The sequence below is a fragment of the Spodoptera frugiperda genome, chromosome 1 (assembly GCF_023101765.2).
Source record: "Spodoptera frugiperda isolate SF20-4 chromosome 1, AGI-APGP_CSIRO_Sfru_2.0, whole genome shotgun sequence".
Lineage (NCBI taxonomy): Eukaryota > Metazoa > Arthropoda > Insecta > Lepidoptera > Noctuidae > Spodoptera > Spodoptera frugiperda.
In genome coordinates this window covers 6,514,000-6,526,676 of record NC_064212.1, presented here as the reverse complement: position 1 = coordinate 6,526,676, position 12,677 = coordinate 6,514,000, and the positions used below count along the sequence as shown (strand labels likewise).

Sequence of the window (12,677 nt, the reverse complement as noted above, 5' to 3'; positions counted from 1 at the left end):
AAGAAGCTCATTATCGGTCGTGAACGTCTACATCCCAATATTACGTTCCATTTGACCGACTTAGTTATCTTATTGTTTATTATTCATCTTTTATCTTTGTTTTTCTTCAAAGTTTTGACACCTGACACGCGAATAAACCACTGTCTGAGATAAATCCTTAAAGCTTAGGTGGATAATGACGCATTTATTTGATCAGTTAAGTGGATACGGTATGCTATTCATCATCTCTTACTGTCACAACTTACGTCATAATATCTTAATGCAACGTAACAATGGAATGTCATAAGTCAGTGCAAGTATTATGCAGCTTATGTTGCAGAAAAGAAAATGCTGCGTTATTCACGTACGCTATGAAAGTGTAAGTAAAAGAAAGTTAGAAATAGTGGGGGCTTAGAGCGGGGACATAGAGTTGAGGATCATGATTATGGAATAATATGAATGTTAAATTATTAAACATTTTATTTTATAATAGGTATCGGTTAATAGTTTTACGAAAACTTGGAAGGAAAATATCGTGGCAAGCAATTAAATTAGGGATTATTCAGGGGTTTTACAAATGTATTTTTTTAAACGAAATATATACATTACGTTTATTTAAATAAGAGAAAACTGTATTATGATAAATGAACTAGAAATAATAGAAATTTAATTTCACATGTATGTACAAAATATATGATATATAAAATATTTAAAACATGAACTATGCCATTTTTGTGTTTACAACAAACATGTCTAATGACCCCAATTCAAGTTCACATCCTATTCAATGATTAGCATTCAATTAATGAGCGCCTACCACTATTTCTAATCCCAACTCAATCTAGATTGAATCATAAATACAATTACAGTTGTATGTGAGTCTGTATGTTTGTATGACTATAATCCTGTGTAATTTAAATGAAGTAGTTAATGAATAACTAGATATTATCTATTTCAAATTGTATCACTATGAATTAGATTCGCGAATTCAAATTCAAGTTGTTTATTCAATTGTGTTCTTGTTGATATGAAGTGTGAGGTCTTGGGTTAAGTTCTCTTTAGTATGTCAAGTTCCTTTTTTATGATTTTCAATTTTATTTCAAAAGTAAATGGTGGAAAATCGATTGAATGTATTGAATTTTTATGACTAGATATTTTTGTTCCCGAAAGATATTTTTATTACAGCTTTCTCTTACTATTTTATTGAATTAAGTAATATAATTTTAGAAACCTTTCTGTCGCTTTTCTAGTGTAACATAAAAGAAAATGTACAGACCGGAACAGCACTAATAATATACAGAAGAAAGATTTTATTGTTTGTTAGCTATAGGTTCTATAAGGTTTGACTTTTGACTTCTAACCCAATGATTTCTCTCGCCTTGGGCGAGGCGAGAGGGAGTGTCAGACTCTCACTGATTAAAAACAACCCTGTTCCTACTCCTGCTTTTCAAGTCGGAGCGCCGGTAAACCCTATCTGTGGTGGTCTGATGCCTTTTTGAGACACGCGCGGAACGCGACGCGCCGTACGTACGGGTTTGGTTTAGGTCGGGCGGCGAACCACCCTTGCTCGCCGTCCGCAGACCCGCAGGCAAAATTTGACTAGCACTTGACTTCGACCAGAATTGAATACTTTTATTATTAAGTGCATGGACCAATTATAATTAGTAAACAGTTTGCGTTTATATTGGCTTCGTCACGTAATGTAAATATGTGCATAAATAGTATAAAGTAGCGAGACAGATGTGAAGTATGGCTTTAGATTTAGATAAAACCAAACATCTTGTTGATACAAAATATTAGATTCTAGATAGTGAGCTACTGTTTTAGAGTTTAAGGGAAACGTTGATAATAGAAGGTTATTGTGTTTAATATTATATTCAATTTTTTTGAACGAAGTACCCTTATCGCGCGGTACGCTGGTACACTTTTAGCGCGTTTTAAAATTTGTTTCGTATTCGTTAAAAAAATCGATAAATTACGAACAACTAAAATCGGTTCTACATACATTGAAAATGAATCGATATTGTTTTACAGAACAATTGAATAAATATTTTATACTTAATCGAATTAATCAAAATTACGTATTAATTTATCCATTCACAAAACAAAATTGTCGCCGAAAAATGTTACTTAAGAATTAATAATAATACATCAATATCTACATCTTGCTGTAGATACAATACTACCATTGATGCAGATACAGAAGGTACCCCAGGTTATACCCATTAGGAAACACAAACTTCGGCAAAAAATATCCACTTCCTAGCAGTTCGCACAACCTTTTTTTAATTTTAAGGATTAAATTGGTTCGAATTCCTATTTCAAATTTACTCTTTCTACATTTTTGACAGTCTCATTCCCAGTCCCATATAGGTTATGTGACATGTTACATAAAAGTGAAGTACTACTTCATATAAGGAAAATATTGCTGTGATTGATAAAATAGACAAATTCTTTGAAAAAAGACATAAGATTTTATTACACAAACAAACATACATAGATTGATGATAGTCACATGTCTATCGGTTAGATCTCGATCTCTATCATCTAGGAGATTCGTGTTAGTCACGTTATCATAGTTTTTAAGTACTGATAGTAATACAGATTCAAGGTGTTATAGGGTTGACATTACACAACTGATTTTTCAGATTTGTTCAGATAAGAATCAAATCAATGGCGATCGATCAATTTCCTCTATTGATGAGTACAAGGTTCGAGTAGTTGATCTTGAAAATGATGAGATTATATATATTTTTTTTAATTTCAACGAAACTATATTCGAAATTAATGTTTCAAGTTTTTAGGCAATATGAACGATGGTAACTGAATGTAAGAGAAACTATCACTTTTTATGGAGTAACGTCGACCTAAGATATTTTATTTAGACGATAAGGGATATTCTTAAGGGATTAGACGATAAGAGATTTCACTTATATAAAGTTATAAGTGATGCTATAAATTTGTAAAGTAGCCGCTAGTGGTTAGTTGCGAAATATTATTATAAAAGATTGAGCACAGTGGCGTGCTTATCTATCTATACTAACAGAATAAAGCTGAAGAGTTTGTTTGTTTGTTTAAACGCGCTAATCTTCGGAACTACTGGTTCAATTTGTATAATTATTTTTGTATTGGATAGTGCATTTATCGAGGAAAGCTATAAGACATCACGCTATAATACCAATAGGAGCTGAACAGTGGCTTGAAAATGACCACTGTACCAATTTGAATAATATTATTTTTGTATTATATAGTGCAATTATCTAAGAAGGCTATAAATGATAAAACATCACGCTATGATCAAAGGAAGCCTAGCCTATTGGGCTAGCTCGGTAACATACGAAAAGAGGCCGGTGGTGACGATAATTCTATTTTGCCATTGCCTAAAGCTAACAGAATATCATAGCCTATGGATATCGCCCTGTTACTAACCGAAGGTCCGCTTCTTAATGTTTAGATCACGATTTTCAGTTATTAATCTAAACAATACCTAGTATAATACTTTACTAAACGTATTTTCACGATTTCTTCGGCTGTCAACAATATACTAACAATGCGACAACATTGTTTATGACGACAATAGACTTAAGTAAGTAAATAATAGAATTGAACTTGAATTAGCATTATTTTGTTAGAAGTTTAAAACGCACGACCCAGTTAGATCCTGTTCGTTAAATTTTTAACTATTTGTAAGTGAATATTCTTGAGAAGCCGCATGTACATTGGCAAGGTAGGTCTAATGTGTTTAATTTTAAATTATATGTTTAAAAAATTAAGTGAGTATTATAGACCTAATAAAATGAGTCATATAAAAATGTACAAGTATTTCATTTGCTTAATTAGATATTTAATTTAATTACAAAATGTTTAATTTAATATTAAAATAAATACTAATAAGTCAACAAAAGTAATTTACATACCTCTTAATGAAAATATTTACACATCCACCGAGAATGTCTGCGGGCTATTAACACTAGCCAAGCTGTAAACAATTAGCTACGAGATAATTACTTGAACTAATTCATAATTACTGTGCTAATTGTTCACTTCAATATATTTGTTCTAGTATTTACATATACTTGATTCCTAGGAGAGGTGGACACTGGTTTGTATCGTCCGATTGAATGATAGTTTTCTTCAGTAAATGTGCATGTTGTAAATATCAGATTCCTGATTATCTGATACAGTGCTGTAGTCCACCGGACAGATTGAAGTGTCTCGTTATCACGTGAGATGATTAGTCGCCGTATCAAAAAGTATTTGTTTACTTCCAATAACTGTATTTAGTTAGATTTTGAAGTGGGTTAGTATTAAGATAAAAAATGGTAGTTACTACTAGTTCTTTTCCGTGTTTTATTGGTGACGTGCATTTCCTAAGTAATGGCACTTATTTTGATAGATGGACGAGATCGATGTACCTTCGTATTTTATTATCTAAGCCGATAGCTGGATCTACAGTAAATAACCTCTAGAAGATACAGTAAGAGATAAGAGGTGTAGGCAACAAAATAGTTACACTTTATGTTCTCTGATCTCATTTTCTAATAAAGGATCGTATTTTAGATATCCTGACTTATTTCGTTTCGTGATAGCAATCGTGATCTTGTTAAGATACCTATCTGTTTTGTCGGCGTCTCCACTAAATTGATAACCCGGATTACTATAAAACATCTGATTTTGAATAAAACTAGGACATACAGATTACAGACGTTGGAAAATTCATTACAACTTGCTTTCTTAGTGAGTGGAATTCAATGAGAGGTAGTACTGAGAATTAAAACTATTCTAATAAAATGCGCTGATCGATACTGATAAAAATAGACCTGATTGACATGGTCTCTCCTGATCGATTTCGAGCACGGTGGCCAGTTTCACTAAACTAACCCACTACGCAGGAGATAAAGTGCAAAATATTGTGCGCCAACACAGGTGCTCTCTGTACCCGATGGCCCCGACAGACCGACACAATCGAAAAGAGATCAGGCGCAGGACCAATGGCTTTATGTGTTTTCCAAAGCACGGGGGTGAAACACCGCCGAACTTACTGATTCCGGACTAAAAATGGACATTTTAGTCAAAAAAACGCCATTATCACTTTTTGCCTGTCACGGAAATCGAACACTAAAGGAGACAGTAAGGATCTAAATGAGTGTAACATCGTAATTTTGAAGGCACGTGGCATTAAACTAGTATACTTACTTATAAGCATTAAAGTGGTCAATGGAAAAATTACAAACAATTTGTGAAGTAAGATTTTCAAATAACGTTGCGTTGCTATTGCTATGCATCAATTGGCCGTCGCATGCGAGTTTAACGAGCCGCACGATAGATAAGCGTTTGACTGGCATTTGCAATACGAACGTAAGTTTTTACGTACTTCCTTAATTTTTGTAGTAGGTAATAGCACTTGTGCGACTACGGGGCAGACTACTAGTCTTAGAAAAGCAGGAGTAGAAACGATGTGGTTTTTAGTCAGTAAAAGTGTGACACTCCCTCTCGCCTCCCCTAAGGCGAGAGAAGTCATTGGATGATTTTCCCCCCTCAAAAAAGACCACTAGTCCTTTTAACTGGAATACATCGGGTGCTGAACTCTTATATGAGGGTTTGTCATAAATTCTACGTCTGTTTAGTAGTCAGTACGGGGATGACGGTTAGTTTAGTGAAGTTTTACAGTATGCTGCTGCCTATCCCTCGATCGTTTGTCGCAGTTTATCATTACCGGGAACAAAAAACAAAGCAAATCTCCAGTATAGCAATTAACGTAAAACTTATTATTTGTCTAAAGATAATAATTGCTTATTTACCATTACAACACACATAATGCCCTACATATCTAATCTTATACTGAATGACTTATACAAAGATCTTTCATGACTGGAAGGTGCAAATCCTTTGTTTTGTTACGTTATCCCCAGCCCTAATCCTAATCCATACTCAGTAGTTATCTGAAGTGCGGCGATTATGATGGGTGTGTCCTCTGTCAAGAAGTCTGACCACTCCAATTGCACTATCTTGCATATTAACAAGATCACAAGACGCCTTATCTAGTGTAAGATATTCCTTGTCTGGTTATCAGAACATTTAGGGCGAAATGAATTAGAGCATTAAAATGTTAAGATTTGGAAAAGTGATGGTTATAAGACAAACGAAATTGTAATCCGGCGCGCGGCTTCAGATCTTTTCTTGTTATCAGGTTTAAAGTTTTTATAAATTTCAAAACAAAAAAATAAGAGGAATATTATAATACTAAATAAATAAATAACTTCAAAACCGTCACATATACACACATTTATGTGTACAGTAATGATAATCATTGAGGACAGGACTCAACTCGAAGGGAAAAAATATGGTTATGAATGAATCGTGTCTTATTGACTTTCAAATATTGTAAGGTTACTAGTTTCATAAATGGTGATTGTATAACAAGTAAGTTACAAGGAGTCGTTTGAGCGGAAAATTATTTTCCAACCAATATTATTCTGCTTACTTATATAACTTCACCTTTAAAGTTTTAGTGTTTAGTTTGTTTGCAAAATTAAATACAAAGAAAATAACATGTAGGTGTAAAAGAAGGGTCTACGATAGGGAAGGATAGCGAGGAGGGGTAGCTCGCTGCTCGACCAGAACCAGACCCGTGTGTAAGACGCATCGCGCTCCGCGCGTGGCTCAAAGAGCCATCAGACCACCCCAGATGGGGCCCAGTAGGGCTGATGCCTCATGCGGAGCTGTGGACTACCTAGCGGGTTTAACGAGGCTCCGGCTCCGGCGAAAAGCAGGCGTAGGAATTGTGTGGTTTTAATTAGTAAGAGCTCTCTCTCGCTTCACCCAAGGCGGGAAAAGTCATTAGATGATTTTCCCCACTCATAAAAAGGTAGAAAAGAATAAATGAAGTCCTAGTTGATATCATGACATAATATTAGGAATAATTGTCAATTAAAGTGTTGCTTCAATTAAAGAAGTCTAATCGGATTGCATCACAACAGTCTATTTGATAAACAAAATTGTTGTAGAGCCATAGTTATTGTGTAGAAAAATAGCGGTTAACTATAAAAAAAAACAAAAAAAAATATTGTAGGGCCGTAGTTTAAAACGCAATGGAGTCTATTCGTTTTCTCTTTAGACTATTATTTTCTATATTTTCTTCTGCCGATCTTTACCACACTTGGCTGGGGTTAGAACTGAGTTTTAGTCAGATTCGAGAGAGTTTCCCTACTTTCAGAGCGGTGGCCATCGATCCTCAATAATCCACAAAGGGTGATAGAAATTAAAACTAACTACATATGTTTTGGTTATATCTACCTCGTTTTTGTTATCTTAGTAGTTTCTTGCTAGTCGATAATGCAATTAAAACAAGATCGTCTATGACATTGTTATGTACGAAGGACAGGACAACAGTCCTGTCCCATGACAGGACTCTCTATCTTCGTGCTCTCCCAAAGACCATGGTCTATCATTACCCATAATAAATTCCAGAATGTTCCACGACAAACGTAGAAGATGCGTCATTAATTATGTGTGTAGATATTATTAATGCATTCGTTACTGGACCGAGCAATAAAGCTTCGTGTATGTTAATGAAATAAATGATTACGTAGCTTCTTGATTCTAGGTACTGCTTGCATATTTCTATGTTTATAGTGTCACGAATATTATGTCAAAAATACACTTATAGCGAACGTAAGTAGTTTTTCTCTAGTTATGTTATCAGAATCATTTGATTACATGGAAGCAATCCTTTTTCAATTTAAGGTTTCCAATTGAGGGTCGATCCCGATTCCTATGCTCGACAGTGGTATTCACAAACAACTAGACTAACGACACAGTAAAGTGTACATGAACTTGAAATAAAAACGATAAACATTTCTCAACAAACAAACTTGCGGACCGCTATCTAATGTAAATAATGGAAAAGTGTAAGTAATTTACTGGAGAAATAAAATGCCAGTAATGCTAACGTTCACCAACAAGTTTCTAGCGTCAGGCATATTGGATGGCTGGACCGACGGGTTTCACCACTTTCTTATTCCAGTATGGTATGATTAAAATGCACTGTGATTGCACACAAACTAGGTACTAAGTGGATAACCGTATTTGGAATCTCCCATTAATCATAGTATTGCAAAAAACACTTCGATCTTAGTCTCGCTTGAATTTAGGTTTTACTGATTTCACACTTCAATTTCTAAATTACAATAAACTAATGTGTATTTCATTACAAGTCCATTTCAATAATCAGGTGATTATAGTGTATCGAAAAAACATCTATGACCAACATTCGATCTTAGATTATCTGACTTCAATCGAACAATTAAGACAATTAAATCTTACGCGGTTTTAATTATGATAAGAAGTGGATCTTCATCTAAGATGACGATGAGTAAGTTCTGGGAACTAAACAAATCATGTTTTACTTTCTAATTGGTTTTGTGTGGATAATTTGTTTAAATTTTTTTGATAGCTTCAAAAAAATTTTATAGTTTAACGGGACACTATATGCTTAAATCTAACAATATGTTATCGTTATAGACATTACAGAAATGAATACATAGGTATCACTCAGATCTATCATATGCGATGATGGTAAACGGGTAGCCAGATATTCTCTTCAGGATTATATGGAGAATGGCAAGGAGGTTGAAAAAGACGGAGTAGCTGTTCATAAAGAGTAGGTCCATAGTCCAGCATTGGCCTGTTGGGCGGGATGTTATGTTATAGTTGGCTAATGCTGGCTATCATTGAATAAAAGTATTAAAATATTATACTTAACCTTGGTAATTATGATAAAAAGTTTATAAATCATATAAAGAGTTATATTCTATGATTTAGAGTGCATTGGAAATTAAAGTCGGGACTACCGAATAAAATAAATCAAAGAATATCCTGATAAATCCAATTATCCTTCGAAACAGAGTTCAGTACTTATTTAATAAAGTACAACCTAGGTCGTTAATACTACCCACGGGTGGTATTTGGCAAAATGTTTTTTCCGACATTGTTTTCTATATCTATATCACCATTTTTCAAACTAAATTGACAAGAATTTAGTCATTGTAGTCATTATGTCTTGAAAATATTTAGCACATTTTGGCGCCATTTGTTACAAAATGCATATTTTTTCAAAATGGTTTTTGTGTCTCACAAAGAGTAATTAGTTTTCATTATAGGCTCTATTGTATGCAGAAGTAATTTGTTCAAGTTATTTACGCTAGATATATTATATTTGCGGTACAAATATTTGTGAGCAAACAAACATACATGTAGCTATTTTAATCTGCGTTTCGTCTATATATAACTCATATTGTATTAAAGAATTAGTTGCGAAAACATGTGACTGAGGTTTGTATAAAAAATTATATTCTTCGGACTGCCGCGTTGATCTTATGGTCAATGGTAATTGCTAGGTTCCTAGCTCGTATACCCGGGTAGGATAATAAACTAGTGCCTACTATTGGTCATTTTGTTGTTCCCTGTTACATTCTAGCTAAAATACGGGGTGTTGCTTGATATTTAAAATTATTAATTCCTTCCTTGCGTCGTTTGCAATAGACTACTATCACAATAGACTATTATCACTAGGTAAAGTGATTTTTAAAAGCATACCTTTTTCTACCTTTTTGAGGAAAAAAATGTGTAATGTTGTTTCACTACAGTCATTCTGATTGCGATAGCCGTAAGCCCTAGCATCGGCCAGTAATCTCTGTTTGTCACGATCTCAGTAAATGTGATAAATGGATCACATGGTTTTCTCGTCAAAGTCAAAGCAAATGCATTTATCGTTTATTCAGGTAATAAGATAACACACGGGTCAGGATATTGTCAAACATTTTAATATTATTTACCTAACACATCAAAGATGGACGTAAGCTGAACAATTACTGTCAAAAAGTTTTGTTGCCCTCTGATTAGTCTAATTAGCATATACAATAATATGGAACCAGTACCAAATGTGAAAACATTGAGATCATAAGTCGGCGCTAAGATCACAAGGCGAAATTCGTCACAGTCACATTCAGTAGTCGATCGTTTTAATCAAGATTATCAAGTCATGTGTTTCAGATGTTAGCTTATTAATTGTACCAACAATTGACCCAACATTTCTTCACCAACAGCAAATGTTTGTCAATAATACAACGTTCGATTGTATTATAATTTGTGGTACATCACTCGCGTGTTGTGGTCTTGTTAACAACCGTATTACATGGAAGCGTTAATTTGATTGTTTTGTCTACAATTCTTTAACCGAGCGTAGGTACGTCAGAATCACGAGGACCGCTGAGAATCATTCCGTTTGCTAGTACACGAGTACATGTTACTACACGAGTAGATACCTAGCTATTGCCTTGTGAATTAATTCATAGTTTTAAATTCGCGCATTAATATTTATTACTATGTATAAACACGTAAGTGAATTAATTTTTGCCTTTAAGATTCCTTTAACGGGGCAAAGGTGTGTAATAAATAAAACTTACCGATGTAGCAGATCGTGATGTTCTCCCGGGGTCGCCGGTCACCTGCAGGTGCAGCTTGACAGCCTCCACGCCGGATCTCTTGGTGCGCTCGCGAGCCGCGGCAGCTGACTCCGCGGCACCAACAGCGCTCCCGTGCCGCTTCCCGCTGCGCGACACTTCCTGCTTCACTCCCTTCTTATCCTGTTTTCCTCGAAAATCTTGCTTAGCTCGACGATCGCGCGTCTTCATTTTAGAATTTTACCAAAGTTCATTCTCACGTTTCACTCAATCATTGACCGATATGTTCACTAACGTCGAACACGATCCAATCGGAAGCTGGGTCGAGATAAGATATTTGTGTTGAAGGTGAAAGATCCTAGATAAAAAATGTTACACAAATCAGGTGGTTGTATACGTGACAGAGAAGGCCCTTTATGTTAGCACCTCGAGGTGGTCACGTAGAGTCCTTGAACCGGCACGAGAGCGTGGTGACGGCGCGCTGGTGGCGAGCAGACGTATGTTTCAGTATTTACGTTGCCAAGATTAAGTGGTGAAGCGTGGAGCAGTGTACGGGCGTGCGCCGGGGTCCGCTCGGACTGGCGCGGCCGCAGCGAGCGCGCGCCGCACTCCTGTCTCTAGCTTGTTTGATCTCCGTCTCTTAATTGAAGGGATCTCGTGTGACACTATTAGATGAGTCGCTATCACAACATCATTAACACTAATGCACAACACAATTATTGTAGCTGACCTAGTAAACAATGTCCATCTTCGCATTTAGTCAACATTTTTTTTTTAATTCAGACGATCCAAGTACAAGTACAACATTCTAGTTGTTTCCATACTTGACAAAAACCTGCTTACCCTTATTAGTAAGTAAGTTAAATGCTGAACCTAAGCGCCTAAGTAAGTAAAGTAATAAGAGATTACAAATAAATCTCAGATGTGGTATTAAAAATGATTAACGTGTACCGATCTATGCACTTGAAGGTTTCCTTACAAACTAGTTTTATTTTTATCAGAAATGAAAAATTCATTAATTCTCCGGAAAATCCTTTTTACGCGCAGGTGTCGCCATCTTGTACATGTCGTTCACAACTCGATGTTAACAGAGGTAGCTCACCGTAGTGACGTGAATGAACATCTTTCATGGAAATTCATACTGGTTAGTTCATAAAAATGTCACCAGATGGCACTACTGATCACTCAATTTAGTTTCAATTTAAAAATAAAGTAGGATTGTACATAAATAGGTATAAAATGACACCATATATTTTATTTTATTGAGAGTAGGCAGATGTTCAGTGAATTTTAAATGTAAGCATTTTTTAGTTAAGTAAGCTAAAATTTGAATCGCATAAAAATATTATTTAACAATTTTCGAATTAAGCGAAATTTTCCCACCACATATTTGTAAAAAATTATTAGCAATTTCTTTTTATTCTACTATTTTTTAAGACTTCATCTGTTAAGGAAAATTAAAACACACTAGTATTTTTTTCAATATTAATTTATTTTCTTAACTAATCTCACTTATAAAAAAATCAAACTTACTATCATTAAATTGTGTAAGCATACATATAAATGGATACAATACAATAATTTACAAGATCGTTTTTATATAACAAATGAATTTATTATTGTTATAAGGTATGATGGGGTTGACATATCCTTGTTGGACAAAAACCCCGCAAAAAAAAAGATTAAAAAAAAAATAATAAGACATGATCGTTGACATTGAGAAATTCAGGTTGCTACTAGTAATTTGAAAATAATTTCATGATTTAGATAAAGACATTATAATTTTGTTTCAGAGGGCTTAGTATGAGTTTGTTTTCGTAAACGAGATCGAAGTGGTTGGTTTATTCGCACCGGCCAATCAGGTCGTCGAACAAGCTCTCGTTTCGTTTTCGTTTAACGTAAATCAAACTCGTACTAAGGATATAGATTGTGACAACCAGCAAATTGTTACGAAGACATATTTAATTTTACAAACATCTCGTTTTTATTTGAACAACATATGTATGTCTTTTAAAGTCAACATATTCTTATCCTGCCATGAGATATACATATTTCTTTTCTGTTTATTTTGTCAATTTATTTCGAGTTACAGACTGACATGAAGGAGACAAATAATTAACAGTATAGATCTGTAAGATCGGGTTTCTTTGACCCAAATTCTACAACCAATAGGAATCCAAAACAAAGCGAAAATACATACATATGTTTTTCATGGGTCTAAAAGTTTGGGTCAAA

At 34.6% G+C, this 12,677-nt stretch overlaps 1 protein-coding gene across 2 annotated transcripts in view; it reads right to left on the bottom strand.

Annotated features, from left to right (window-relative positions):
* Nucleotides 1-11,082, bottom strand: part of LOC118273032 (sodium/hydrogen exchanger 9B2-like) — a 49,197-nt gene extending 38,115 nt beyond the window's left edge. Inside the window, exon 1 of one of the 2 annotated variants that reach the window (XM_050697677.1) lies at nt 10,446-11,082. In XM_050697677.1, coding sequence (XP_050553634.1) covers nt 10,446-10,673 — 228 coding nt within the window. In that variant the 5' untranslated portion in view covers nt 10,674-11,082. Of the gene's footprint in view, nt 1-3,896; nt 4,103-10,445 lie in introns of those variants that run through there. The other variant, XM_050697688.1, reaches the window with a different exon arrangement.
* Between the last annotated feature and the right edge of the window lie 1,595 nt (nt 11,083-12,677).